General features: G+C 39.2%; 2 protein-coding genes across 7 annotated transcripts in view; both read left to right on the plus strand.

Annotated features, from left to right (window-relative positions):
• The window catches only part of IL17RD (interleukin 17 receptor D), a 45,513-nt gene extending 26,948 nt beyond the window's left edge, over nt 1-18,565 (plus strand). For all 3 annotated transcript variants that reach the window (XM_050313144.1, XM_050313142.1, XM_050313145.1), the window contains exons 2-13: nt 309-366; nt 3,499-3,624; nt 4,559-4,677; nt 5,343-5,463; nt 5,955-5,999; nt 6,095-6,246; nt 6,993-7,058; nt 7,513-7,567; nt 7,892-8,002; nt 9,499-9,683; nt 12,055-12,988; nt 15,272-18,565. In XM_050313144.1, the coding sequence (XP_050169101.1) occupies nt 3,597-3,624; nt 4,559-4,677; nt 5,343-5,463; nt 5,955-5,999; nt 6,095-6,246; nt 6,993-7,058; nt 7,513-7,567; nt 7,892-8,002; nt 9,499-9,683; nt 12,055-12,988; nt 15,272-15,387 (1,932 nt within the window). In that variant the 5' untranslated portion in view covers nt 309-366; nt 3,499-3,596 and the 3' untranslated portion in view covers nt 15,388-18,565. The remainder of the gene's footprint in view (nt 1-308; nt 367-3,498; nt 3,625-4,558; nt 4,678-5,342; nt 5,464-5,954; nt 6,000-6,094; nt 6,247-6,992; nt 7,059-7,512; nt 7,568-7,891; nt 8,003-9,498; nt 9,684-12,054; nt 12,989-15,271) is intronic.
• Nucleotides 18,566-22,843: 4,278 nt separating this feature from the next.
• The window catches only part of ARHGEF3 (Rho guanine nucleotide exchange factor 3), a 102,773-nt gene continuing 98,856 nt past the window's right edge, over nt 22,844-26,760 (plus strand). For 2 of the 4 annotated variants that reach the window (XR_007628689.1, XM_050312951.1), the window contains exon 1: nt 22,943-22,992. Coding sequence is in view for 2 of the 4 variants with exons in the window: in XM_050312951.1 (XP_050168908.1) it covers nt 22,958-22,992 (35 nt within the window). In the remaining 2 variants the exon portion in view is untranslated. Of the gene's footprint in view, nt 22,993-23,742; nt 23,760-26,760 lie in introns of those variants that run through there. The other 2 variants (XM_050312954.1, XM_050312952.1) reach the window with 2 other exon arrangements.

A 26,760-nucleotide genomic window follows, 5' to 3' on the forward strand; every position in this document is an offset into this window, starting at 1 on the left:
AGTTCTCCGGTTGGTCTTCAGTTTGTGGCACTCAGCAAGGGTGGCCGGATCTGCCTTAATGGTATTTGATATTAGAAAAGGGTGTCTGAGGTAGCATAATGGATTTCTGTGATGTGCACTCCTACTGGAAAAGTTCTGGGATATAATTATCTGAATTACTGCAGTTGCAAGTCCACTGTTTCGTATATTCTTATTTAACATTAAAAATTCAGGAGGTTCTATCATCCTCCTGCTTACAAAATAAAAATCTACCTAAGTTCCAAGTAGCTTGCTTTATTCAAATTACTTTCTTGGTGTTTTCTCTGCAGGGCCTGTCATCAGTGACAAAGAACAATGGACTACTCAACATCACCTTTAAATATGACAGTAAGTTGAAAATCTGCACTGTATTCAGAAAAATCGAGGACTCCATCACAGTTGTCAATATGTAGCAACATGTCTTTTAAAAATGGCTCTAAGAATAGCATAAATTCTTCATACTGACATATCTTTGACATCTGGATTTGTGTCTGCTGGGTCTGGTAGATCTTCTTGTGTTTTGCTGATAGTGGAACTATCTAAGAATTTGTAGTAGTTCCACTTTCAGCTTGGCCTATGTCACCTGCTCAGTATTTGACTGGAAAATTATAGAAAATTATTCTGTGAAAGAATGTAGTCACTGAAAGGTTTAGTGCACACAAACTCATAGGAAAGGATTATTTTGAGCTTTATACATCTTTGATAAGTAATTTTAGATGAAAATGGAATGAAGTGTGTAGTTTTAATTTGCACACAGGTAATATAAAATATAAAAATGTGTCTTTGCAGGGATTAATATTGAATATGAATATTGAAGAATGTTGAATAGCATCTCTCCATCTTGTCCAGGCAGTTGGGACCTCTCTTTAGCTACAATCTTAAAGGAACAGGCCAGTGGAAAAGTGCTGTGGGTGTTTTCAGTGGAGACAGATGGGTTTAGAGCTGTAGCAGATGTGCTCTGTTTTGCAGCTAAACTAAGAACAAAGTAATCTCTGGCATAATAACAGTGATAAGCAGGTTGCAGCAATAATACTTCAGAACTCTTCAAACATCTGCTAAATGGCTGTATCTTATTGTTGGGGTTTTTTCAAAAGGGTTTTGTCAACTTTGTTGTCTTTGTCTAAATAGGACTATTGACCACATTAGGAATTTCTCCTTATTTGGGCAGTTAGTGGCCATCATCAATATTAACTCAATATACAATCAAGGTCCTAATTTACAGCAGTAATGTTTGTTTTAATGCCAGTGCAAGTCACAGGTTGTTTTTTCTACTTACCCAAAGCAATTGCTTCAGATGCTGAGTGTAGGTGAAATTTCATCATTAAGAACATGCATCAGGAAACCAAACAATAGTGATTTGTTTCATTCTGATCATCCTTTTGTTCCTCTATTTTTATGTTCATTTCTGAATTTGCAGTCCTTCACTGTGAATTCTTTTTTAATCTAATTTGATCTTGGTATTTAAAATGAGCAGAATTTAGCTGTGTCAGATTGTACAAGAGGTCACTACAAAAGGGCTATGATTTTTTTTTTTAATTACATAAAGAAAAACAGGAAATAATACCAGTCAAAGCAGAGATCCCCACCTTTAGTTAACACAATGAGTCTGTTTAATTCCCAGTATGTGTCGTGTTTTTTCCATTAATTCTGGCACCAGAAACTGTGTTTAACCAATGAGAAGTATTAATTCAAAACTCTGCTGGCACTGAGTGCTTCCTGGACAAAGGAGTTATTTGAGTTCTGTGGTCTTAGGAAAAGAGTTTGCTGATATGAAGATTAAAGAGCTCACATGATATGGAAATACACACTTACTGTGAAGAAGCCAGGCCAGCACAAAAGAGAATTTGGCTTGCTGGCTGTGATTTTTAAAGGCTTTTATTTTGCCACACTGCAACTCTAGCAAAGTGTGGTTTATGTTGCTTAAGTAGTTGGTTGGATTATTTATTCAGGTGAAACACAAATGTTTGTATTTGTTTGTATGTCACTTGTATTCAAGTAAAAGAAGTGGTTTCCTGAAAAGTGTAATTTTTTTTTCCATGCTGTTTTCCTCCTAAATCTGTTGTTCTTTTAAAAATGTGAGTCAGTGACTTGCAGTTAAACTTCAGACATTTGTGCTTATATTGCATTTTGGCAAATTGTCATTTGACCATAAAATTCTAGTAACCAGGATCCAAAATCTTGGGCTTGCTATTAATTAGATCCAGACATAGCAAAACCCAGTTACTTCAAACTTTCCATTGAAAGAGCTCCTCTCTCCTCCTCAGAGGAAGTTCATGCTGTCACTGAGTTCACTCACAGCAACAGAATTCTGCAAACAGCAGTGGAAGTACCAACTGCCCAGCTTGTGTCAATGGCAGCGTTGTACAAACTGTTCTATTCTTGTGTCTGGGACAGTTGCATAAAAGACCCCTTGCTGTGGATATTCATAGGAAAAAGCCATTTTCTAAATCTCCTTTGCAGTTAATAATTTTTCTTTCCTGGCCTTTAAAATCGCACCTGTGAATTAAATTCAAATTTCCTGTACTGGCGTATCATAGCACTTGATTTTTCATGCTTCTTTTCTACAAGCTCTGTATAGACATAAGCATAGCATATAGATTATCTCAGTTTTTTAGAATTAATCATCAGTCAGTAATGAATATAGTCAACTTCTCCTGGATTTTGTTGGCTTCACTTGTTCAGAAGCAGAAAGTCTGTGCACACACATCTTCATGTGTACTGTGCTCCAGAACTATTGAATTCCCTGGCTGCTGCTTCTCTTCCTGCCATGAAATATGAGCCTAAATATTGCAAGACTTTAAAAAGAATAAAATCTGTGATTATTTGTTTTCTTGTTTTGAATGCTTGTTTTGACATGATTAAGTTCAACAACAAAGTCGGGGAATGTTTTTCTTGTGTTTTGTTTCCTTAAGGAAGGCTAAAATTTTCTCTAATCACGTGTTTGTGGAGCTGTAACTTTAGGGAATACACTGTATTTTGTGATGATAGCAAGAACAAAACCAGTCCTGACTGGATCCAGTGGCAGTAAAATGGTCTACAGGGGTGTGGCTGCTGAATGGACAGCAGAGAGGAGATGGATTTAGGCTGTAGGCTCTGTGTGGTCAGGATCAAGCAATATCGTGGTTGAAAAGCACTTCTTGAGCAGCAGTTCTCAAGCTTTATGTGGTCTGCTGTTCTCATATGTGCCTGATCATTGACCAGCATTCTCTTGCTCTCAGCACTGTACAAAATTCATGTCAGTCCTCATATTCTTTTGAACAGTTACAAGAAAAAGTTGCTCTCTTTTGGGAGTCCCAGCAGGTGTCGTGTGGTACAGGGAATGCTGGTGGTGTAAACTGGGGATTTTCTTGGGAATCCTACAATTAGAGCTTTGCAGCTGGTGCACTTGTACTTTCACTGTGCTCAGTCTTAGAGAAATACTAGGAAATTTATGGCAGCTAGAGTGTTTTTCTTGAAGTGTTTATTTCCCCATATTTTTAGACTGTACACCTTACCTGAACTCAGTGGGCAGACACGTGATTGGAGACGTGCAGAACATCACCATCAGTCAGTATGCCTGCCAGGAACAGGTTGCTGTGATGATACTTTGGACAGCAAATGCCATTGGTAAGTAGTAGAGGGAAAGGGGATTTTATTTTATTTTTTTGTTGGAAAGCATAGCATAAACTGAAATTAATTAATTTTTGATTTCTGTAGCATCTAGCTTGCAAAAGCGGTAAAATCTTTGATAAATCTTTGTTCTGCCATGTGTAATGCAGTTGAAAAGGTGTAATTAGATGGAATAGTTCATCTTGAAGAGCAATGCAGTGCCCTTGATACCTGAGCCCCAGAAGTGTCCCAGGTAACACTGGCATTATCCTGAGACACTCACATCACTGTGACTGAGTTTAGCCATGTAATGAAGTAATTCTGTGATAAGAACCTTGTAAAGACACTGTGCTGAGATGAGTTAAGTTAGAGCAACTTGGATAAAATGGGTGTAGTTCTGGCATCAGTTATAAATAACTGGATGTATACACACACTGGAATAAATTCCATTCCATTTAAGTCAAGTTTTCTATTATCCCATACTGTACTAGAACTAAAGAAGTTGTAACAATCACTATAACTTGAATCTGGTAGCCTCAGAAGTGATAGGAAAATGTTATAAAGGAATATTTCTATAATTTCCAGCAACATGTTGTATTTCTTTGCTAACAATGGAAATGTGAAGTTACTATAAAGTATTCCTGAGGATGAAGGAGGCAATAAGTTACATTGCAGTGATAATTTGGAAGCCCCAGCTGAGCTGTGGGCCCCTCTGCTCTAAGCATTGCACAAGTATGTAGTAATTGCAGCCTTTGCCAAAGACTGAATTCTAGATAGGCAAGATGGAATATGCAGGAAGAAGTGACACATAACAATAGATATTAAATACAAGCACTTCATAGGAATGGTAAGTTTTATTTTTAAAGACAAATGAAATATACTCACATTACATAAAATACCACATTATGCATTTTGAAATATTCATCTTCTTTAAATGCCCTGCTGTTTGTAGGGATTGAATACCTGAAAGGATTTCGAGTAATACTTGAGGAGTTAAAATCAGAGGGAAGACAATGCCAGCAGATGGTTTTAAAAGATCCAAAGCAGCTCAGCCCCAGTTTTAAGCGAACAGTAAGTGCTTTGTTTCAAGAACAGTTTCATTGTTATTTGGTTGTGTGAGGAGTCTCACAAGTGTTTATCATCATACAATGGTTTGGGTTGGGAGGGACCTTAAAGCTCAAGTCGTTCCAACCCCCTTGCTGTGGGTAGAGAACCTTCCACTGTCCCAGGTTGCTCAGAGCCCCATCCAGCCTGACCTTCAACACTTCCAAGGATGGGGCATCCACAACTTCTCTGGGCAACCTGTGCCAGGGCCTCATCACCCTTGCAGTGAAGAATTTCTTTCTAATATCCAATCTAAACCTACTGTCTCTCAGTTTGAAGCCATTCCCCCTTGTCCTGTCACTCCAGACCCTTGTAAATAATCTCTCCATCTTTCTTGTCAGTCCCCTTCAGGTACTGGAAGGCTACAATTAAATCACCCCAAAGCCTTCTCTTCTTCAGGCTGAACAATCCCAATTCTCTCAGCCTTTTCCTTGTAGGAGAGGTGCCCATATCCAACTCTGTGTTGAGATTGCTCATGTCAAAGTGGGATGGAGGGTAGATAAAGGATTCTTAGTGTATCAATTTCTGCTTTTGATTGCAAAACTCTTGGCTTGTTTTGAAAAACAAGTTTTTCAAACTTTCAGTTATGATCGTTGATTTTAAAATATGTTGCAATCTTGTCTTCTTTGTAGGGAATGGAATCCCAGCCCTTTGTCAATTTGAAGTTTGAAACAGATTACTTTGTAAAGATTGTTCCTTTTCCTTCCATTAAAAATGAAAGTAATTATCACCCATTCTTCTTCCGAACCAGACGTAAGTATTGCCCATGATACAGTATTGCACATTATCACTTCAGAGGGGTCCCTTCCTCATGGCTTTTTGGTTTTCCCATCAAAGAAATGCAGTGGACAATGATGTGAGATGAGACTGGGTTAAGAGTGAATCACAGAGTGTATTCTGAGTTGGAAGGGATCCATGAGGATCATCAAACCCAGCTCTTAAATGAGAGGTCCACACAGGGATCAGACCCACAGCCTTGGTGTTATTAGCATCATGCTCTAACCAAGTGAGCTATTTTTGAATTAGTGGAGCTGTGTTTCTCCTATAAAGATGAGAAGAGACTTGAAATTGTAACAAAGAAGTTAAGTTTGCAAAATATATTTAGTCCAGGTATATGAGAGTCTGAGGAAAAAGTGGAAATATTCAAACTGATGAAATCCTCTGTTTTGCCCATGTTCTTTTTTTGTTTAAATAGCATAGCATATTGATACTGTATAATTAATCATTTTTCTGTATATTTGTAGCGTGTGAATTGTTGCTACAGCCAGAAAACCTCATCTGCAAACCTTGTAAGTAAAATGTAACACTTCTTGTATTCTCATCTTACAAAAAGTTACTGTACCTGAAGAGTCATTTTCCAATTCATGAATATCTCCTCTGACAGACTGGAAGCCAAGGAATGTGAATGTTACCCAGCAGGGTTTTAACATGCAAGTGTCCTTTGATCATGCACCTCACAACTTTGGGTTTAGATATTACTTTCTTCACTACAAACTCAAGCATGAAGGGCCGTTTAAGCAGAAGACCTGCAAACAGGTAAGTGACCGAGTTCTGCTGCTCTTAAAAGCACCAAGCCTATTAACATGAGATGTTTTTATAGAAACTTTAAAGGCTTAATGTAAAATAGTATCACTTTTAAAACTTGAAAACGATCTGGTATTATTTATGTTAATAATAGTCGTTCTGAGGTATAACTTACTGGTCTAAACCAGGCTTGAGGGCTCCATATGGACCTGGATAACAGAAGCAAATGGGGAGACACTGTCCTCTCTCTTGAAATCCCTACAGCTAATCAGTACTTCAAACTGCAATTTTATTGTTTTTGTTATACATATTATTTCCTACTTTTTAATTTCACCTTTGCACCAGATTTGACCACTTAGTAGATTACCCACCTAGAGCTGGTATCAGCTCTTGCTTTAATCTGTGTGCAATTTTGCCTCTCTGTGGGTTGTGCAGCCCTGTGTCTGAGTCTTGTGATAGGAGCTGCAATTTACTAGTGTTGTCTTCCTTAACTTTGGTTATTATCCAATCTCTGAAAGCTATGGAGCTTCAGGACATAATGTAGAGCTCATACATTAGGTTTTTTTTTTTTTAATAATTAATCATATATTAGCCCCACAGGCAGAGATTGTACAATTGACTGGAGAGACTTAGTTTTGCTGGTTTAAGGTGTGCTGATACAAGAGGGCATTGCATATTTGTAAATCAATGTGAATGTATTGGTTGTTGGGTTTCAAAAGTATGTGAGTGGCTTGCAAAGTGTTCTTTCTTTGATGCAGGAGCAAAACACAGACACTACAAGTTGTGTTCTCCAAAACGTATCTCCAGGAGATTATATAATTGAGGTAATATTTATAAATTGTCTTTTGTGCAACAGCTAAATGAGTATGTTAATGGAAAAATTAACTAAAATTAAAGTATTTCAAATCCCATTCATAAAACTGGACTTCAGGCATCCCTACTGAAGTACCTTGGGCATGTAAATTTTTTAGATGAATCTTGACCTTTCCATAACTTGGCTTCCCTGAGTGCACAGCAGTTTCACCTGTGCCTTAAATTGAAGTGTGGACCTGCATAATTTCTGGATCTTGATTTTTGTATTTTTTTTAATGGTAATTCTGTAGTTTGGTCAGTTTTTACTATACTAGTTTGTTCTGCTCTTTAGTTTTAACTTTCTGAATAAGTTTCTTCACATTTGGTCATGAAAGCTTTTGTAGTTATTTATATAGTTATATATAATTATAGTTTATATAGTTAGATTGCAGAAAATAAATAAAATTCCTCTTTTACTTTTCCAAGCTGGTTGATGACACCAATACAACAAGGAAAACAATGCACTATGCACTAAAACCAGGTACGAGTTCTGTTTTTTAAGCAATATATTTACCTTATTAATTTAGTTTCAGTTTTAATTATGTTGGAAATGTCTCGATTTGAGCTTTGTCTGTTTACCATAATCATGACTATTGAGGCAGTTATGCTGGGATTTTTTGACCTAATTTAAGGAGGGTGGACATGCACACTTGTACATACACATGTGCATCTCTGCACATTTATATTTAGTGGAGTTTAGATCAATACATCATTGGAAATCTTTGCATTCCCAGTGTGAAGATTTGATTAGATAATTGTAATGCAGCTAATTTGCATATGAATAACTGTGCTTTGCTTTCCCAAGTACACTCCCCCTGGGCTGGACCGATCAGAGCCATTGCCATCACAGTGCCTTTAGTTGTCATTTCAGCATTTGCCACGCTTTTCACAGTGATGTGCCGCAAGAAACAGCAAGGTAAGAGGGCTTCTTCGGTACAGGGTTCCATTTAAAGGTACACTTTTGCAACCAAAATAATCTTAATTGGTAGGCTAATTCTAGAAATGCCTTTATCTGAAGAGCTTTCTTTTCTTTTTCTCTGTCCTTCCTCCCCACAGCTTTTTTTGTGTGTTGAAAGTTGTAGCAAATTCTTAATCAGTGCTTGCTGGTAATTTTGTTTTAAACATTCCAATTCATTCTCTTATTTCACTCAGAAATGTCTAATATTTATTTATTTTAAATCAGAAGGAAAGTAAAACCATGTGATGCCAATACAATTCAGAGTGCTGTCTGGAATATTACACATATCTATTATTCCAGATTCGCTCACTTTACTGGAAGCTGCCTTTATATTTCATCATAAGCCATCTTCCTAAATTTACTCCTTCTAACACTTGCTTGCAGATGTTTTTCTAACTTAGATTCCATCCCTCCACGCTGACTTCCCTCTCCTCTGTATCCAGGAGCTGGCAAGCAGCACTTGATACACTGGGATGTTAAAAATCCATCAGCATTTTCTGGTTTCATGAATATGGAAAAAGAGATTACTTCTCCAAACCTCACATATCTGTGTTATCCACCTGAATTTTGGCACTGAGACTCAGTGCAAGTGCTGTATGCCAGCTGGGTTAAATCCTTTTACCTTCTGCTCTTCTGGAGCTGTCCCTTTGCTCACAGCTAGCACAGTTCCAACAAAAACCCCAGACAAATCACCGAGGATTTGTCTGTAGAGAGAGTTGTTCCAGAATACTTATTCCTGATGAATTGTTCTAAATTAAATCCCGAGATGGATATTTGTATTTTGAAATACTCATGCTTTATTCCAAATTAGCCTAATCAGCTGTAGAACTAGATTGAATTAGTCTGGCAGAAGGCCAGACTTTTATGTTCCAGCATAAAAGCATCTATGCAAGGAAAGGAACACTAATAGCTGTTTTGATTTAAATTAATCATATCTTAATTCAAATTAATGTCAAATTAATGTCCAAACACATTGTAGGTATGTATACACTAGAGAGATCCTGGATGATACTCTGAAGGGCTCTGTGTTCCTGGAGTTTAATTTTCTTACCTGGCTTGTGTTGTGGTTTATTTTTTTTTAAAACAAGAGACTTTGTTAGACAGGAAACTCTTGATGATACATCCTTATGGCTTTTAATATTTGAACAGAGACATGGAGACTGTTGAAGCTGGATAAAGGTGAAACAGCCTCATTCTATTTATCAAATAAACCTTTCTTGAGTTTTCTGAGTTGTACAGAAATAACTGCACATTTCACTTTGAAAGTGTGTCCCACATGTAGCAACTCCTAAGCTGGATAAATAGAGTGTGTGCAACTTTTCTTTTTCAGGATGGAAAGACAAACCTTCAGAAAAAAAGTCCTTACCGTGTGCATTAGTAAAGAGCCTACAAAAGTTCTAAAAAGCCCAAACAAAACCTTATAGTGTGAACTCTCTTCTCTCTTCCAATTTTAGAAAATATATATTCCCATCTAGATGAGGAGAGCTCAGAATCATCAGCATATGCTGCAGGTCTGCATGTGGAAAGGCTTCACCCCCGGCCAAAAGTGTTCATCTGCTATTCCAGTAAAGATTGCCAGAAACACATTAATGTCATCCAGTGCTTTGCTTATTTTCTTCAGGACTTTTGTGGCTGTGAGGTAAACTCAATATTTCTTCTCTAAACAACTTTCCTTAATTAAAAAACAGCACTCCCAAAATCATGTGCTTGAAAATGAGGTGTTCCAATCTCTCCTTTTCACGGAGATAACTTTTGTTATTTTGCTAAATATTGTCTGTATAAATTCTCTTTACGTGGGGAAATGAACAGATCGTATACAGTGTAACAAAAAAAAAGGCAACCGAATAGTGGAAATTTAGGAAATTAGGATTCCAGGTCTTCATTCAACCATGTTTAGCTTGTTTTGTATTAAGTACTTTTCCTATTTAGTAGGTCTTGCAGCTTTATAGTCAGCAGCCACGAAGAGGTATTGATGTCTACCTTATATACTTAAGTATTCCTAAAATATGTATTAGATTGCAATTTAAAAGTAGTTGAAAAGTAGTCAAAACTCCTACTCATAAAGCAAAAACTGTAATTAGGATTAATTGTTGACATTACATATTCATTTTAATTGATTTTTATTTTTCTACTTCTATTAATGCTGTAAAATCTGTAACTCTTTTTCTTGGTTTTGATTGAAAGCTGTGAGAGAGAGATTCAAATTGTTACTTTGACTGACTAGGCTTGGAATCTCATACCAGTTTCTAAAATACAATCACTATGTGGCCAGCCTTTCACTTCTCAAATGGAAAAAGGCAGGACAATCTTTAGTCCCTTTTGGCTGCATTTTTTCCTCCCCCACTGGGTGTAAACGGGATGAGCTGGCGTTGGGTTTCACTGCAGCGAGTCTGCTCTCTGGTGCCCAAACACAGTAACACAGCCGAGGCCTCACGTTTTTAGTGGGGTCACAGTTTGTTCATCAGTTTAAAACAGTTCAAGTGAAGTGCGTTATAAATAACTTGCTTGAATCCCCCTTTAAGAGGTGTACTTTAGCCCTGCCTCGCTGTACCTCTTTGGAATAGTGTTAAAGTGAGCTGTTACTGCTGTAACTACAAACCATGGAATGTCTGGTCCCAGGCATAATTTAAAATTTATATAACAAAGTATTGATGCCATCTACATACAGAAATAATACATGTTGCTATTAAAGCTGTGGAGTTTAATATAAAAAGTGATGCTCAGTGCATAATGGAACAGTTACACAAGTATTTTTTCAGATGGAATAGGAGTGTTTTCTTATAAAGGACAAAACCAGTGGCATTTAATAGCCATTTAAAATAATAGCATGACCATAATAAAAATCCTTTCTCACAGTCCAGATCAGACCAGATTCTGAATAATCAAAACACAGACAAATCTACCTGCATTGTACCTTTCTCAGAGTATCTCCCAAGAGCAGTAAAATGACTTCTCTCCCCCATGCACAGAATAGAATTGTCCAGTTGGAAGGAGCCCACAATGATTATCCAGTCACAAAACTTGTCAAAGCACAAAATAAAGTGACTCTTAGAATAAAATTTTCAGAAATTATCAGATAAAATTGCTGCTGTTTTGCTTCCTGAGTGGGAAGACTTAATAGTATAGGCACTAAATTATGTTTCTATCTAGATGTAAATGCCAAGAATTTTCATATTAACAAGCAAAAGGTGATAAATGAACATGGCACTTAGGGACTTGACAGTGCTGGGTTAATGCTTGGGCTTGATATTAATGGTCTTTTTCAGTCTAAACAATTCTGTGATTCTGTTGTTTCCATTTACATTCAGCACATGATGGACCCAGATATACAATGGTTTAAGTTGTTTGAGGCAGGCACAATTGTTTATTGTGTATTGATAAGATCTAATTTGATTACATAAGTAAATTGTAATTTAGTGGATCTAGCCCCATTTTCTATGTTCTTTTTATTCCCTAAGAGATATTGCTGTGTATCAAGTCCACAGTGCTTTTATTTTTTAAGGTTTTATTTTACTTTCAGCTACTTGGCTTTGCAGTTACATGCTGGTTCCATAAATTTGTATGTAATACTGGTATAATTAGATGTGTTTTTCTTTAAGTAATAAATGAGCAGCAAAATGGGTACATATTGTAACTAGTATTCTTAATCTTCTTCTTCTTTTTTTTTTTTAAATAAAGGTTTTCCCATTTCCTGAGCTCAGGGAAATTTTTTAGCCCACAAGCAAAGTTTAGGATGAGTGTGAGGCTGTGCTTATGTTGGTAAATAACTACTGACATAATTCATCTCACTGATTCCAGTTTGTCCACTGTCAATGTTATGTTAATTATTACTTATTTTTCTTGTAAAACAGCATCAGGGACAAGCTGTAGTTAGACTTACCAGTAATTCTCAATTGTCAGATAAATACAGGCTGACTCAGTATAACTCAATTAAGTTTTATTAGCAAATATATCTAATAATCTAAAAATTATTATCAACCAGAATGGTTTTCTTTCCTTTTCTTTTCCAGGTGGCTCTAGATCTGTGGGAAGACCTAAAAAATTGTAAAGAAGATCAGAAGGAGTGGCTTATTAAGAAAATAAACGAGTCCCAGTTTATCATCATCGTATGTTCCAAAGGAATGAAATACTTTGTTGAGAAGAAGAGCTGGAAGCACAGAGGGGTAACCAAAGATGCAGCAAAGGGAGAGCTCTTTCTCTTGGCTGTGTTCACGGTCGCTGAGAGGCTTCGCCAAGCAAAGCAGAACTCAGCTGAGCTGGGCAAGTTCATTGCAGTCTACTTTGATTACTCCTGTGAAGGAGACATCCCTGCTATTCTGGATCTGAGCACAAAGTACAAACTCATGGACAACCTGCCTCAGCTGTATTCCCATTTACACTCCAGAGATCTCAGTGTACAGGATTCAGAGGTGTTTCCTGTTAACATTAGCAAAAGGAATTATTTCAGGAGCAAGTCTGGGAGGTCTCTCTATGTTGCTATTTGCAACATGCACCAGTTCATTGATCAGGAGCCAGATTGGTTTGAGAAACAATTTATTCCCTTCCCTCCACCTTCTTTACATTACTCAGAGCCTGTCATGGAAAAATTTGATTCAGGCTTGGTTTTAAATGACTTAGTGAATAAACAGGTGATGGATGGCGATTTTTACCTGAAAACAGATGTAAATATTATTTCAGCAGGGAATTCAGACTCTCACTGTATAATTCAGCACTTAAACCTTGGAGAAGATACAGAAACTCAGGACATTCAGGGTGGTGGCAGCTCTGTTCTTCAGCCACTGTTACACGTTGTCAAAGCTTCCAAAGACATGCCTCGAGATTCTGGAATCTACGACTCGTCCGTTCCTTCATCTGAATTATCTTTACCTTTAATGGAAGGACTATTGACAGACCAAATGGAAACATCTTCCATTACAGGAAGTGTTTCTTCATCATCAGGTTTAGGTAAGATACAGCAGTGTTTCCAAAATTATATTCAGTTACTGTGAGCATATTTCCACCATCTCAAAATAGGTCAGATAATATGTGAGGAGCCATGTAGAAGGTAAGCATTGTATAAAGATGGTAACACAACAGCTTTTGGTAACTTAAGAAACATGAATCTTTTTCTTAACTTGTAGTGGTGTGTGGGAGTCTTAGCAAGGTAAGATTTCACTAAATTTCTATTAATAAGTCACTTCTCATTAATTGACCTATTCTTGGAGAGAATTCTTTCTTCCAAGGACTCCTTGGCAGCTGGGATTCCAGCTGACAGCTGTGTGGTTTAATCGAGAGGGTGATATGGTGAAGCATTCTCACAGACAGCCATAAATCTAAACCTGACACCCTATTTTCCTCCAGCACGTACTAAAACCTTGAGGGATATCGTCTGTACTGTGGTTAACTCAGGTTTCAGGATGACATCAGGCTTCTCATCAGATACAGGGCTGGGGGAATGAACAAATGGATTTCAGTGGAGGAATTTAAATGCTTGGAAGACACTCTCCAGAATAGATACCCAGCTTAGAAGCCTCCAGTTGGAAGGTGTGAATTTGCCTCAGACTATGTAAAAACTGATCTGCCTTTACTTAGTTACAGTATATTGAACTGGCATCACAACTACATCAGTGTGGAATGTTCCAGCAATTGTGTTGATATGATAAAAGTGCTCTTTGCTGAGATTTTCCTTAAGTGGCTGCCACAGGTGAATATTGCATTTGGATGGTGGGATGCTGTTCTGCTTTCTGCAGTGAGTCATCACAGTGAGCTAATTTATTAGACTTTTCTCTTGGCTAAATTAATTTTTTATTATGAATGAGATAATCCATAACTAATGTTTGATGCCAGAATTATCTTGGAGGAAGAGAATGTAGATCTCAATCTACAGATATAGCATGTATGTTTATAAACTAGGTAGTCTGTAGGACAAAATAGTAAAAACCTGAACAAATTTTCAAGGGAAAAAAATACACAGATCAATTGATTTAATCACTTAAACCACAAATAGTCTTGTTTTCAAAATTAATACTATATTCTTTAATTTCCAACTATCTTCTAACTTAGCCTTTTCTGCCATTTGGAGGGTGGTGATCTCTGACAGTTCTGATGTTGATGGCAGTAGGATGCTGGTTTGGAATGGATGGCCTCTCTGTAAGAATGCTTTCCCAGTGCTCCCCTCCTGCCTCAATCACTGAGCTGTCAGCTGGGGATCCCAGCTGCAAGGGGGCACTGGAAGAAAGAGCCAGTCTTTGCAGTAATTAATTCTCCAGTCACATACCTACTTGTTAACATGCTTCAGCTGGAGAGGTTAAACATTATAGCTCTGCCTGGGAGAGTTGGATTTTAACACTGATGTTCCAATGTCTTAAGAAACCACAATAATTTCTGCCCTTTTCCCATTTACTGTCCCTATCCAAAAGCACCCCCTTGACTGACTCTCCCTCAAACCTCCCCTCCCCAAACCACATCCTAATCAGGCACAGGGTGCAAAGGAGACACTAGAACTGAACATCATCTGCCTATAGAGTGCAACCCATTAAATCTCTGTACTGCCCCAGACATACAAAACATATTTAGCCCTAATATTGATATGCCTGAGAATGAGAGGAGTAAATAGAATTTTTTAGCTTTTATTCTTGTTGTAAGAGATGGACCTGGCCAAGTTATTACTCTGAATTCACACTACCATTTTATCCTGACTACCTATTTTTTACTCATTACTTGGTCAGAACAGACATGAATAGCTCTCTCATTGAGCATTTCAAAGTAGATATTTCTTCTTTAAAGGACTGTCTTATTTAATCTTTGAAATTAAAATCATAAGTCACATTATTTTTAATACTATTTACATAGTCACATAATTAGTAATGCTTCCTATGTTTCAGTGCAGTTCCTGTGCAGATTACTGATCTGCAAAGAAAACATTCTCAAAGAGATCATCGCACTGGGCATCTTCCACTGAAGTTCAAACCAGTTGCATTTTGAGGAAGCACCAATAACCTTTATTAGGTGCATTCACTAGTAAGGCCTTCCCTAAGAAGTCCTGCCTGGGGAGAAAATTAATATTGTTTCCTTAAATAAGGTGTTGCTGAGCATGGTGGTTCAGCCTCTGGGATGTGTGGCAGGATGGTCCAGAGGGTTTGCATAAATTTTCTTTGCATTCTTTCCAAAATGTTGACCAAGTCCAAAATCAGTGTTTCAATTAACGAACCTCACTTTTTTTTTTTTTTTTTTTTTTTCATTTTGCAGGGGAAGAAGAACCTCCTGTAATCACTGCTACAAAGTTCTTAGTGCCTGGAATATGTAAAGCAGAACTTCATTGCCATATCCACACTGATGAACTGCAGGCAACTGCTCCTTTATAATACATTACAACGTTGTTATGCATTGCCACTTTATCAACAGCCTCTGTTTGTGCTTTAACTACCACACTGTCTCAGCACTAAACCTACTTGAAGGAACAAATAGTCCCTGAAGAAGATCTGTTATTCCATTTTTTTGTGGCCAGTAAACTTTGTTGGTCTCTTTATAACAAGTCTTTCATGATTTGAAAAATGCAGCATGGAAAAATAGAAGAGAATGCATTTCAAAATTATTCCTATTATAATTTGAATGTCATGATATATACACTGTTTACAGATGCCATAATCATACTATTTTTTGCTAGAAATAATTTTGCAACTGGACATAAAATAGCCTGGAACATTAAGTCTTAGTAAATTTTGTAGTCCAGTCTCTAGTTTTAAGTGCTGATGTACTTGATGGCAGGAGTGTTGTAGTGAATGAAAGCAGGACTTTTTTCAGAAGTAAGATAAAATGCCAAAGGTGAGATCAAGAAATCCTCCATAAGAAGAAATAATTTTCTTTTAAAAATGTTTGAGCTCCTTTCTTCAGTCTCCTCTTTCTCCCAGATGTTAATGTGTCTCAGTATTTAATTTCAGATGAGTGCATGTCTCCCTCTTCTGCATTGAGCTCCTGTCTCCCCTCCCCAGTCTGGCTGTGATGACTCACAAATAGCACCATTCTGAGGCTGAAGTACCATTTTTATAATAGACAAAAATATAGGTCCTCCATATGCTGAGTGATACCATGGAAACCAAGTTTTCTATTTTCTTCCTGGAAGGGCTGATGGAAAGTATACTTTAAAGAGATGGGAGAAGGAAGAGCAGATTTTATATTGAAGATATCATCCTGGATTTTTCAGCCATGAGATGAAGATGCTTTATGGTGGGGTTCATTTTATCCTTCAAGGACATGATGCTACAAAATCACCTGGGGTAAAACAAGCCCAGACAGGCAGTCAACAGGCAGGAATACTTTGTTTTGAACCAACCAGTAAACAGAAGCCTGTGAGTTACTTTGCAGTTCACAATCCTTATCATTACTTATTGGTTAAGATAGCAAAGCGTCACTGGTGTCATATTAAGAAAAAAAGCAAAACCTACAAGTGGACATGTTTATTTACAGGCTCAGAGCGTGCATGTCCTGTTTTCTGCAGTGACCAGGTGGGTGTATCTTCATCCAAAATGTCCCTCCTGTTTCCAAAGAGCAACTTTTCCCAAGTAAAACACACCTATGTAACTGCAGTTCAAGACACTATTATAATAAGCATGATAAAAGCAAATAGGAAAGGACACCTCACCAATGTGCCTTTGCTAATTTTGCTCATGGAGGCAGATTTTGTCCCATTTAACCCATATTCACATTCCACTAGCAGGAGGCTACTCGAGGGAGAACTAAGGGAGAGCCCCAATACCTCAAATATTCTCTCAGTTTTGATAGAAGAGAATTAGACATTGCTAACTGTTACATTGTATTATCCATTTTAATAGCATGAGCTAGAACTATTAAACAAGGGATGATTTTGGCTAACTGAGTAGCTTTAAAGCTCCTGGGTTGTTTTCATGGGTTGTTTTTCGTTTTGGTTTGGTTGGGTTTTTTTTCTTTTGCATCAGTTTATATTTAATCGTTTGAATTTCCAAATAAAAGCCTCTTGAGATTGTTGTCACAGGTGAAGTAAGAAAGTGCTGTAACAATTATTTGAACATAACCATCGATGTCAGACGTGCTTTGCAATTGTAATATGCAATTCTGTGATCAATTAGATGTAAGTGCTGAATCTGGAGGGCCTTGTCCATTTATGTGATGTTCCTTACTCCTCCTGCTTTCTGAATTTCAAAGAACACTAATTGGAAAACCTCAAAACTTGCAATCCCTAAGTAAGTTTAGGTAGCTTTACGTACATAGTGAGTCATCTGCACCTTCAGTGATTTTTTTAATGCTGGGCTGTATCAAAGGCAAAATTCTCTGCGTTTTCCCGTTCTTTGAAGTTGAAAAATTCCTGGGTCAAACCAGGCAGAATCATTTAGAGGTAAATGCTCCTCCACTAAATCCAGCTATGACGGATCTTGATTCGGTGCAATTCATGTTATTTTAGTAGAGAGAGAGTTTGGATTGGTGGGACAGAGGCAGAAAGGGAGGTGGCACAGTTTGTGTGCTGAAGATCTGCTGTGCACTGACACACCAAAGCTGCAATTTGTGTCAGCTGGTGAAGGTAATGCTGCTTTCAGCCATGGGAAGTCCCAGCTCACCTCGTGTTGTTTTATGCTAAACTAAAGATTAGGAAGATTTCCTTGTTCCATTAAGTTCAGTAGCAGAATTGGTATTATGAAATGAAACAAAGTTTTCATTTTGAGCTCTAAGAAAGCTGAGTTTTGAAAAGGGACGAAGGCAGTGGCACAAAGAATCACTTGTCATTAATGTTTTTATTTTTTATTTCTTCAGAGTTTGCTGTACAATCCTGCAAATCTCATTTGTTAATTATAAAAGGTCTATGCAGATGACAGTCAAATATGTTAGGAAAGGGGGGGGGCAGAAGTATTCCTTAATTCCTTCTTGACTTAAGGTGGAAATGGCGTATTGTATGTATTAAGAAGAAATAATTAATTGAAAATATAGATTAGGACAGCCCACACTTAAATTGTACAAAAGGAGAGGAGTAATACTTAATCTGATTTAGTATAGTTTTTTTACAAAGCCACAGTTCTTAAAGCAATTAGAAAAATATTCTGTATTTTGAGATACTGGAAGGACCTAATACTGAATTGACGAGAATTCTTCATTTCTCCTCTAATGAGAATAACAGCACAAATCCTTGTAAAAGTTACTTTAAAAAAGACAAATATATTAACACACATTAAAGGCTAGCTTACTACTATTTTCAAGCATTAGTAAACTCTAAACAGAATGTAGTGAAGGGATCCCTTTAATTTCTGCTAGACTGAAGTGTGTGGACATTGTTTGGATGTTTTTTATGTTGTATTTTCTGGGAGGGTGCTAAAAACATGGGAAAACTGAAGGTTCAAGATAGGGTGGTGTGTTCAGCATTTTGAATGACGTATCGTTGTTGCTGTGGTTTGTATCTGTACATGAACACATCAGCTGTTGAAAATAGAACCCAGCTGACCTGTGCAGGAATAAATTTTTTATTATACTACAATTTAGAAGTTAAATATTGGAATAAAATATTTTTGTTCAGTTTCATTCCTTGGACTTTTCTTAATAATATAAGAAGAAATGGCTTAAAGGTGCAGTAGTTTTCTCCTGCACACTTTGAGTGCAGTTCCACACAGCACACAACCAACCAGACTTGCCAACTGCTGCTCATGCCCTACAGCTGGAAGGGCAACAGCTGTTTTGGTTGGGAGAGTGTTTATTATAACTAAGCAACTGTAAGAAACTTCGTAAAACTTTTGTGTTGGACAGACTGGGTCTGATTTGATTTTAGTTTTTAATAAAACTGCCTTAATGTGATTTTATGTAATTATTTTCCCTATATCCTCTTAGAGTTCATTTCCAACCTCAACAATTCTGTGACTCTAAGCATGACAGTGGTGTTAGTAATTCAAAGGAGAGTTTGGTAAGTTATTTCTTTGTGTCTGAACTGGATTTCTTTGAGATGCATTGTCCATATGTATATTCTGCAGCCTTAATCTCTGTATGCTCTGCCTTGGAGCCCTGTACGTGAGCTTTAAGAGCTGTTGGCCAAAATTCTTACACCTTGAGGATGGGGAAAGGTATGCTTTGAAATGAGCATATGGATAATACATCTCAAAGTTAAGGAAGGAAGTTCTCCTTTGGCTGTTTTTAATCTGGCGTTTAAATGTTATGGTGACTTGATACTGAAATGATACACCCAAATAAAAAACCCAAACCCACAAACCACACAACAGCCAACACTTTACTGAGTTATAGTGAAAAATGTGCACTGCCCACAATATCTGCATTCAAACTGTTACTGGTCACCCCCAGATCATCTCTAAGAGGTCTGAAGTTAAAGGCTGTACTACAGATCACCTGAAGGAATTTTTCACTCTATCTGCTATAAATTATTTTATTTTACTTGCTTCATCTGTTGCTGCTCTCAGACTTGCAAAAACCAGAACAGTGATCAATTTATATATTTTATTATGAGATACAGTTTTGTTCTTTACTCTCCTAGAACTGATTTAATGAAGTGTGATTTACCTCAGGTGTTATGGGCAGCTGCACTGTGGGCAATGTTTTAAAATTTGTAGCAGTCTGTGGAAAAAGGGGACATTGGTCAGTCATATTGTCCTGTTCATAAAGAATAGAGGAAAAGGAAATGTTCTTTCCTCAGTGTCAGATGTTACCTGGATGACAAGAAATTGGAGCTTGTCCAAACCTACCTCAGTGCTAAAAGCTCAGTTAGTGATTTTTGTCTTTTACTTGGACACAGAGACTGTGGGAAGGGGCTAGAAGTTTGAAAATGTGAAGATATTAAAGATGTTGGGGAAGGAGGGGATTTTAGTTATATATAGTTAGAAATAATAACTTATAATAGATGTAATAGTTGTAATAGTAAATATCCATGCAAGAAGAAATCAATATCTGGAGAATTTTCTTCATCAGTTACTAAAAGGACTCAATTTTTAATGTACAGGGAGCTGTAAAAATCAAACTTTTTTCCAGACTGTCCTGGGAGTGTCACAGGCCTTGACAATACAGGGAAGATTGAACTAGTGTGAGTGTATGGAATGCTGTCCTGTTGGGCTGCTGATTTAGTTGGAATTCTAACTATTTAGTCGCTACTGGTGTGCAGAAAGATCTTCTTGAAGAGAGGCTTGTTGATTGTACGAGTCAGGTAAGTTTATTTCAGAGTAGCCCATCAATTTGGCATTTTGTCTCTCCAGGGGAAGTTGTGCATCTGTGGTTTCACATAATTCTGAACTGTAACACATCTCCTCCCTGGACAAATTCTGTATTAACCCTTTGACTGTGAATCAACATCAAGTTTTTCACAAAACTTGCTCTGACTTTCTGTAATAGCCGACCAGGTTTATGATGAGATTTTACTCAACCAAAAGTACTTGGCTGTTTATAATCATGATCTAATTTTGCTGGGGAACACACCATTACCAATACACATAGAACCTGAGATTCCACAAAGGGCCTGGGAGACTGTTACAGTGGGGTTTTTTTCCATTTCAGAGTAAATTAACCTTTGGAGGCTTCACCCTGCCCTTTATTGGAATATTGACTATTCCCAACAACTTAAAACCAACTGTAAACTTCATTACTTTTGGCAGTACAGTAAAAATACAGATCAAAACTAAAAACGGAAGTCACCTTTTTATGGCTGAGAAATTTTTATTTCTAACCCAGTCATGGAGGATTAAACTCGTCAAAAGACTGGATGCCTTGCATAGCAAAAGGGAGAATTAAGCACTTGGGGAACAGACTTGTTTTATTTATTTTTTACATAATTACTAAACTATGCTTTTAAAAAAAAAAAGTTCCCAGAAGGATTTTACATCAAGAAAACTAGTGCCAGGAGTGTTTTCAGGGCAGGTAGGTACTACCTGGTAAAAATAATCTGTAGAGCAAGTTGTGGAACTATAGCCATGATTTAAAAGTTCTTTTTGGCAACATTTTCTAAGCGTCTGCAGAACGCTGTGGCCACACCCTTTTTAGTAATACTTTATTTCTCAGGTGATTCAACCAATGTCAGTGGGTCTGGTTAGGAAATCAGATACTAATAATGAGAATGGGACATACATCAGAGCAGTTGTTTGGTGTGTCACAAGGCAGAAGGTTTTTCCTCACAAGTGCACAACAGGTCATATAAAGGCTATAAGCAAGTGTTATTGTCTTTGTGTTACATGAGAAATGGGAAGGAACTGGATAAGAAATAGGAGATAGATCCACTTCAGAACAGAGATGGGGCTGGTGGGAGCTGAAGACAGAAAATAGGGTTTCATGTCTTGGGCCATAATGGTGCTTCTTTCAACAGCCTGTGACCAGTCCATGGATTTGGTTAGAGCCATTATTATTGCAGCTTTTGCCATTTTGCAATAGCTTGTGTGATAGAACAGCAGGTCACTGGTCCCTGTCCCAGAGTTCTGTGGCACCGCTTGCAGCAAGTCACTGACTGATGGAGCTGGGTGGGAAACAGAGGATGGCACAGCAAGAACTGCAAGAGAAGGAAGAGGTAGGTTTGGGGCAAACATTAAGCAATGTGTTTTATTTCCTCTTCAACACCCCCCAGGGACCTCTGAAGTGTGAGTTACCTTGGGGCAGACTCTGCAGGGGCCTGTTTCAGCCCCTTAGCACTCCGGTACTGCTCCTCTGGAAGTGCGTTGCTTGATGGGAACCTGGTATGCAAGAATGACTCCTTTATAATTTTGATGAAAATCAGGAGTGACTTCATTGCTATTAGTTACATCATGCTTATTTCAAAATAATTAAAAGTGAGAATAGAATTAGACCTACTTGTCTTTAGCAATGTCTAATACTGGGGATGTACCCATAAAAGTCGTGAGTCATCAACAGAAAGGAAACTGTCTGCTCTTTATTGTAGCTTTTGCAAACATGCCAAGGTGTGTTTAGGTGTTAGGAAGGAAATCACCATCTCTTTGCAGAACAGCAGGACAATACTCAGCTACCGAGGGTGGAGTGGGAATAATAGTGACAGTGAATCAGGAAAACAGGGCAGGATTCGTATTTCTAAACTTTACTCTCTACTACTTTACCCTGCTGCAAGAGACCTACCACCAATATTTGATTTGAATTTGTATATGTTTAAAGTTATGTAATTGTTGGTATTTATTATTACACTAATCTAGTACATATGGGCTTTGGTCACAGACAATAACATTATTACAGTATGAATGCATACTAGATAGTCCTTGATCTAAAGTTCTCATCATCAATTTGCTTCCATCTTCACATTGTTTTGTTTGTTGGTGGTTTTGTTTGTTTGTTATTGTTTTAGGTTTGTGTGGGGGTTTTGTTTGTTTGGTTTTGGGGTTTTGTTTGTTTTTGTTTGGTTTGGTTTCTTTCCTGATCAATAGGACTTTTGAGTGTATTTCCATACTATTTCCTTCCTCCAAAGCACACATGCTGTTATCACCTGTCCAGTATTTCTCAGTACTTTCTCCAAGTTTTTGACCTAATGGAACCCACTTGTGGTCGCTTGCTGTTAATCCCGTTTGAGGTTCTTTGCGTGGAACTGGTGCCCTTGACCCTTTTTTTGGTCGACCTGATTTCTGAACTGTCCTGAACACCAACGGGACACGAAGAATCCTCCGCGGGAGGCCGGAGTAGCCAAACCCAGAGCCAGTGTGGGCATTTCAGAAGGGACGCGGGGCGGAAGGGAAGGACAGGACGCCCATCAGAGGAGCAGCCGGGAGCCGGGAATGAGGAGCCGGAGCGGGAAGGGCGGGGAGCCGGGCGGGGCGGGGCTGGCGAGCACTCATACGGACACACACACACACATCCCTCCCTCCGCCCGCCCTGACAGCGCCGGGAGCCCTGGAACCCCCGCGTCCTGCCCACCCTCCGCCGCCCTTTCTTGCCCTCGCCGGCGGCTCTGCCGGGGCCGGGCTGGGCCGGGGCGGCAGCTCCGGGAGCCGCATGCCGGGGGCCGAGCCGGAGCAGGAGGGCTCAAGGTGAGTGCTGCTCCTCGGGGCTGGGCAGGTGGGCGCTGCCCGGCGAACCTGGAGCGGCTCGGCTGCTCTGGGGTAGCCGGGGCCGAGCTGACCCGGAGTGGGGGACCCGCCGCGCCTTGCGGGACCCCGCACGGAGCTGGGGCGGTTCGGGAAGGGACTCCCACCAGCTCCTGGTGCGGGCAATGGGACGCGCACTCCTCCATCTCCTCTCGCCCCGATCCGGCGATGCCCCGTGGAGGGGAGACACGGGGGGACCGCACCTGCCGAACTTCGCCCCACCGGGGTCGGCCGGGCCGGGCGGGACCCGCAGCCTCGTGAGGGGCCCCGGTGGGGCGGCACCGGGCGCTCGACCCGCTCCCTCTCGGGGCTAAACGGCCGGTGAGCCTTTATTTGTTTGTGGTTTTTTGAAGAACTTTTAACGCTTGTTTAGTGGCAGATCTTACACGAGTGCGGGTTTGGGAGGAAGGGCCGCGGTGCCCGCAGCTGCCACCACCCCTGAACCCCGCGGTGTTATCGCGGACCGGCGGTGCCCCCGGTGCTCTTTGCCTTGGCGGGGCCCGGGGCCACTCTCGGCCCTTCCCTCCTCCTAGGGGCAGGACGTGGGGGAGGTTCGAGCCGAAAGGAAAGTGGAAAAAAACAAACCCGGAGCGTAATGACTTACACTTGTGAAGCGAGGCACGGCAGCCTGTGCAGGAGCTGCAATGAGAGACAGAGCTAATTAGCGAGGCACGGACCAGCGAGCGCCCCAGTTCGAGTGGTTGGTGCAGGTGAACTCGCGGTGCGGCGTCAGTGTGTTACTGCTCATCTCTGTGCTGTGCTTGGCACAATCCTAGTGATTTACTAGGGAACCATTTACATTAATGCAGCAACTCCAACTTTGGTAATGAATAGTTTTCTTTATCATTCTTCCATCATGTGAATGTATAAATCTTCACGTATACCTTTTCCATGTATGTATACACTCACTGATATAATTTCTAGTTAAATGTTATCCTTTAGTGCATTTTCATAGTGAAGAACATAGAATATTCGTTCATCCTAAAAGAGTTGTCATAGTATTAATTTGGTAGCATGCTTAGTTCTCTAGCACATACAGAGGTCTGTGAAGTGCAACAAGGTAGGAGATGGATATTGTATCTATACAGAATTGAATAGAAAGTTCAGAATAGAAGACATAGGATTTGCAAACAAATGGAGTTAAAATATTTACTGCAAAATAAAAGGGTTTGCAGAACGTAGGTAGCAGAGTGTGTGAAACAGAGCTGCCCTGGGGCAACTTAAGTAAGGGAATGCACAGGAATAGCTTTGGCTTGTCCTTAACTGGATTTAGCCCTTCTATTTTAAAATTTTGTATATGTGTGACATGATGCCTGTTTTGAGTAAATATTTGTTACACAGTTTCAGGAAACAGAAAACCATATTGTTTTGATCAGAATCCTCTTCAATTCCCCATCAGAGTCGTGCGGATCAGTTCTCAGTGTGACGAGGCCTCGTGACCCGTGAAGGCACTGTAACATTCAGTATCATTCCCTGCACATTCTCCCAGACCTCCGCTCTGTTTTGAATAGCTCACTTCTTCTCGGGACTGCTTTTGTGTAGACAGTTGTTCTGGCGCCAGTCCAGCTTGTGGGAGTCGTATGTGCGCATGATTTGGAGGTGTATTATGTAGAGTTGCTTCCAGCAAGTGGCCAGTGAGGCCACATGGCCCTAAACAAAACTGTTTTGTTTTGCTGCTCGTGAATTGCAGTGGGCAATACCTGCTTCTGCTTGGGAGTTTATGTGTTATGTCTTCATATTAACTTGGGAGATAGTTTTTCTCATGTTAAATCTTTTGCTCTAGGTGTTAAAGAAAATTAACCTGACCTCTTACATTTTGTTGGTGCTTTGTATGTTTTCAGTGGTTTAGGTTTTTGAACAATCGCTTTTGGTGAAATGTGTTTTCTGAGTGTTTTTTTGGGGAATCATCTGCCCACTGCTACAAATGTTGTAATGAATGCATTCAGAATCCTTTTGGAGTGCTTTATGCATGTGTATTGGATTGCAGACACCTTATACTCAGTGTATGAGTGTGATTTGGAGAACTAATTTGTTAAGAGATGCTATTTTCTTCCTATGTAATATGTAGGGAAACTGGGAAATTATATGTTTGTGGAAGACTAAAAGGCCTGAGGTTCTATAAACCACACACTGATTTATTTTGTTTAAGTTAACTGGTCTCTGTGTAAGTCCCTTTGATTTTTTACCAAATCGTGCCTCTTAATTTGTGAGGGTGTGTTGTGGGTTCCAGTTGCCCAGTTCTTATGAAATCTGGAATTAACAAACTTGGGCTGCAGTGTTGCCCAAGTTTTTAGGAGATTATAGAATTACTGTACTGTTGTAGGTAGAAAAAATAGGAAAAGAAATGACTTAGTAAATATGCTCCAGTAAGCTGTGATTAACATATACCTGTGCTTTGCTTTTGACTATAAGAGCTACAAAGTAGCTGTACTGAAATAAATGGTTCTATAGGGTGTGACTGTGGTGGTCTCCACCCCAAATGTAACACAGAGGATGTGCAAACAAACCGAAGGTGTTCTCGCACCCGTATGTCTGCCAGGGTTGAACGTGCAGTGACTGCTGTCAGGTACTGAAATGTGGGCAATGATTAACTTGCAGGTGCTCAGCACAGCATCCAGCTGAAGGGGTTTGCTGGTGAATGGGTCAGGCTGTTAATACCTAAACACAAGGGCATGTGTGCCTGTACATTCATTTACTTCCTAGTCAAGTGCTATGAGTAGCTTGAGGATTTCAGGTCTGAGAAGGTGTTTGAAGTAACATGTATCTTCTACAGACCACTGCTGAGGGCAGTACTTGAGGGCATGGCCAGGCATGAAATCCAGCAATTCCCTCCAAAAAATTGTTTAAACTGGACAAGAAGCAGAAGCTTTATGTTCTTGATAATAATAAAAGAAAGAGATTTTTTGCCTTTCACGTTAAATCTTTATATATACAATCAGAAATGTAACTGGAAAGGTGCCCTATACTTTTGGTTTTATTTTTTCCCTTTCTGTATAGAGTTAATTACCCTCATAGTCCTCCTAACACTGCAGGTGTAATCAATGTGTGGTACAACTTGTATTAGAAAAGGTTTATTGGTTTTTATACCACTGAAGCTTACACAAACTGGGAAAGTTGGCAGGAATTATCTGGACCTGTGTGGTTTCTGTAGAACAAGAACAGCTGCTCTGCTAGTACCATCTCTCAGATGTTTTAGTTGTTAAATAGAAGTACAACTTTCATTAGTTTATTTAAACATTGCACCATTTTTCCTAAATAAATGTTTGGGGTTATAACTGGGAAAAGAGTGTGTCCATTATACTGTCTGTGCTGCATCAGGAATCCTGCTGATTTTATCTTAGGTATAACAGTAGTGTCCCCTCAGAAGGTTTTGTCTGGAGCATCACCTGCTTCCTGCAGACCACAAGGAGCTATTTGGACAGCTTGTGTTTTGGGGGGACTGACTGCTTCTGCTTGTGTGTGACCCTGATGCACCCACAGAGCAGGTGGCTGGGAGAGGTTACAGGCGTGTAGGAATGGCAGCACCACCACGTTTGTGTTGACACGTGCTTATGATGGGGGCATCCCAAGCCTGGTACCCCCCTCTAGACAGTGAGGTTCTTATGTGAGTATGAGCCCTAAAAACTTTGCCTACAGAAACAGGTGCTGTCAAAATTAGCATTTGTTGATGCTCCACAGATAAGTAATTAACATCCTAGAAACAACTCTCTC

The sequence above is a fragment of the Myiozetetes cayanensis genome, unplaced genomic scaffold (genome assembly GCF_022539395.1).
Source record: "Myiozetetes cayanensis isolate MyiCay16 unplaced genomic scaffold, myiCay2020 scf18, whole genome shotgun sequence".
Classification (NCBI taxonomy): Eukaryota; Metazoa; Chordata; class Aves; order Passeriformes; family Tyrannidae; genus Myiozetetes; species Myiozetetes cayanensis.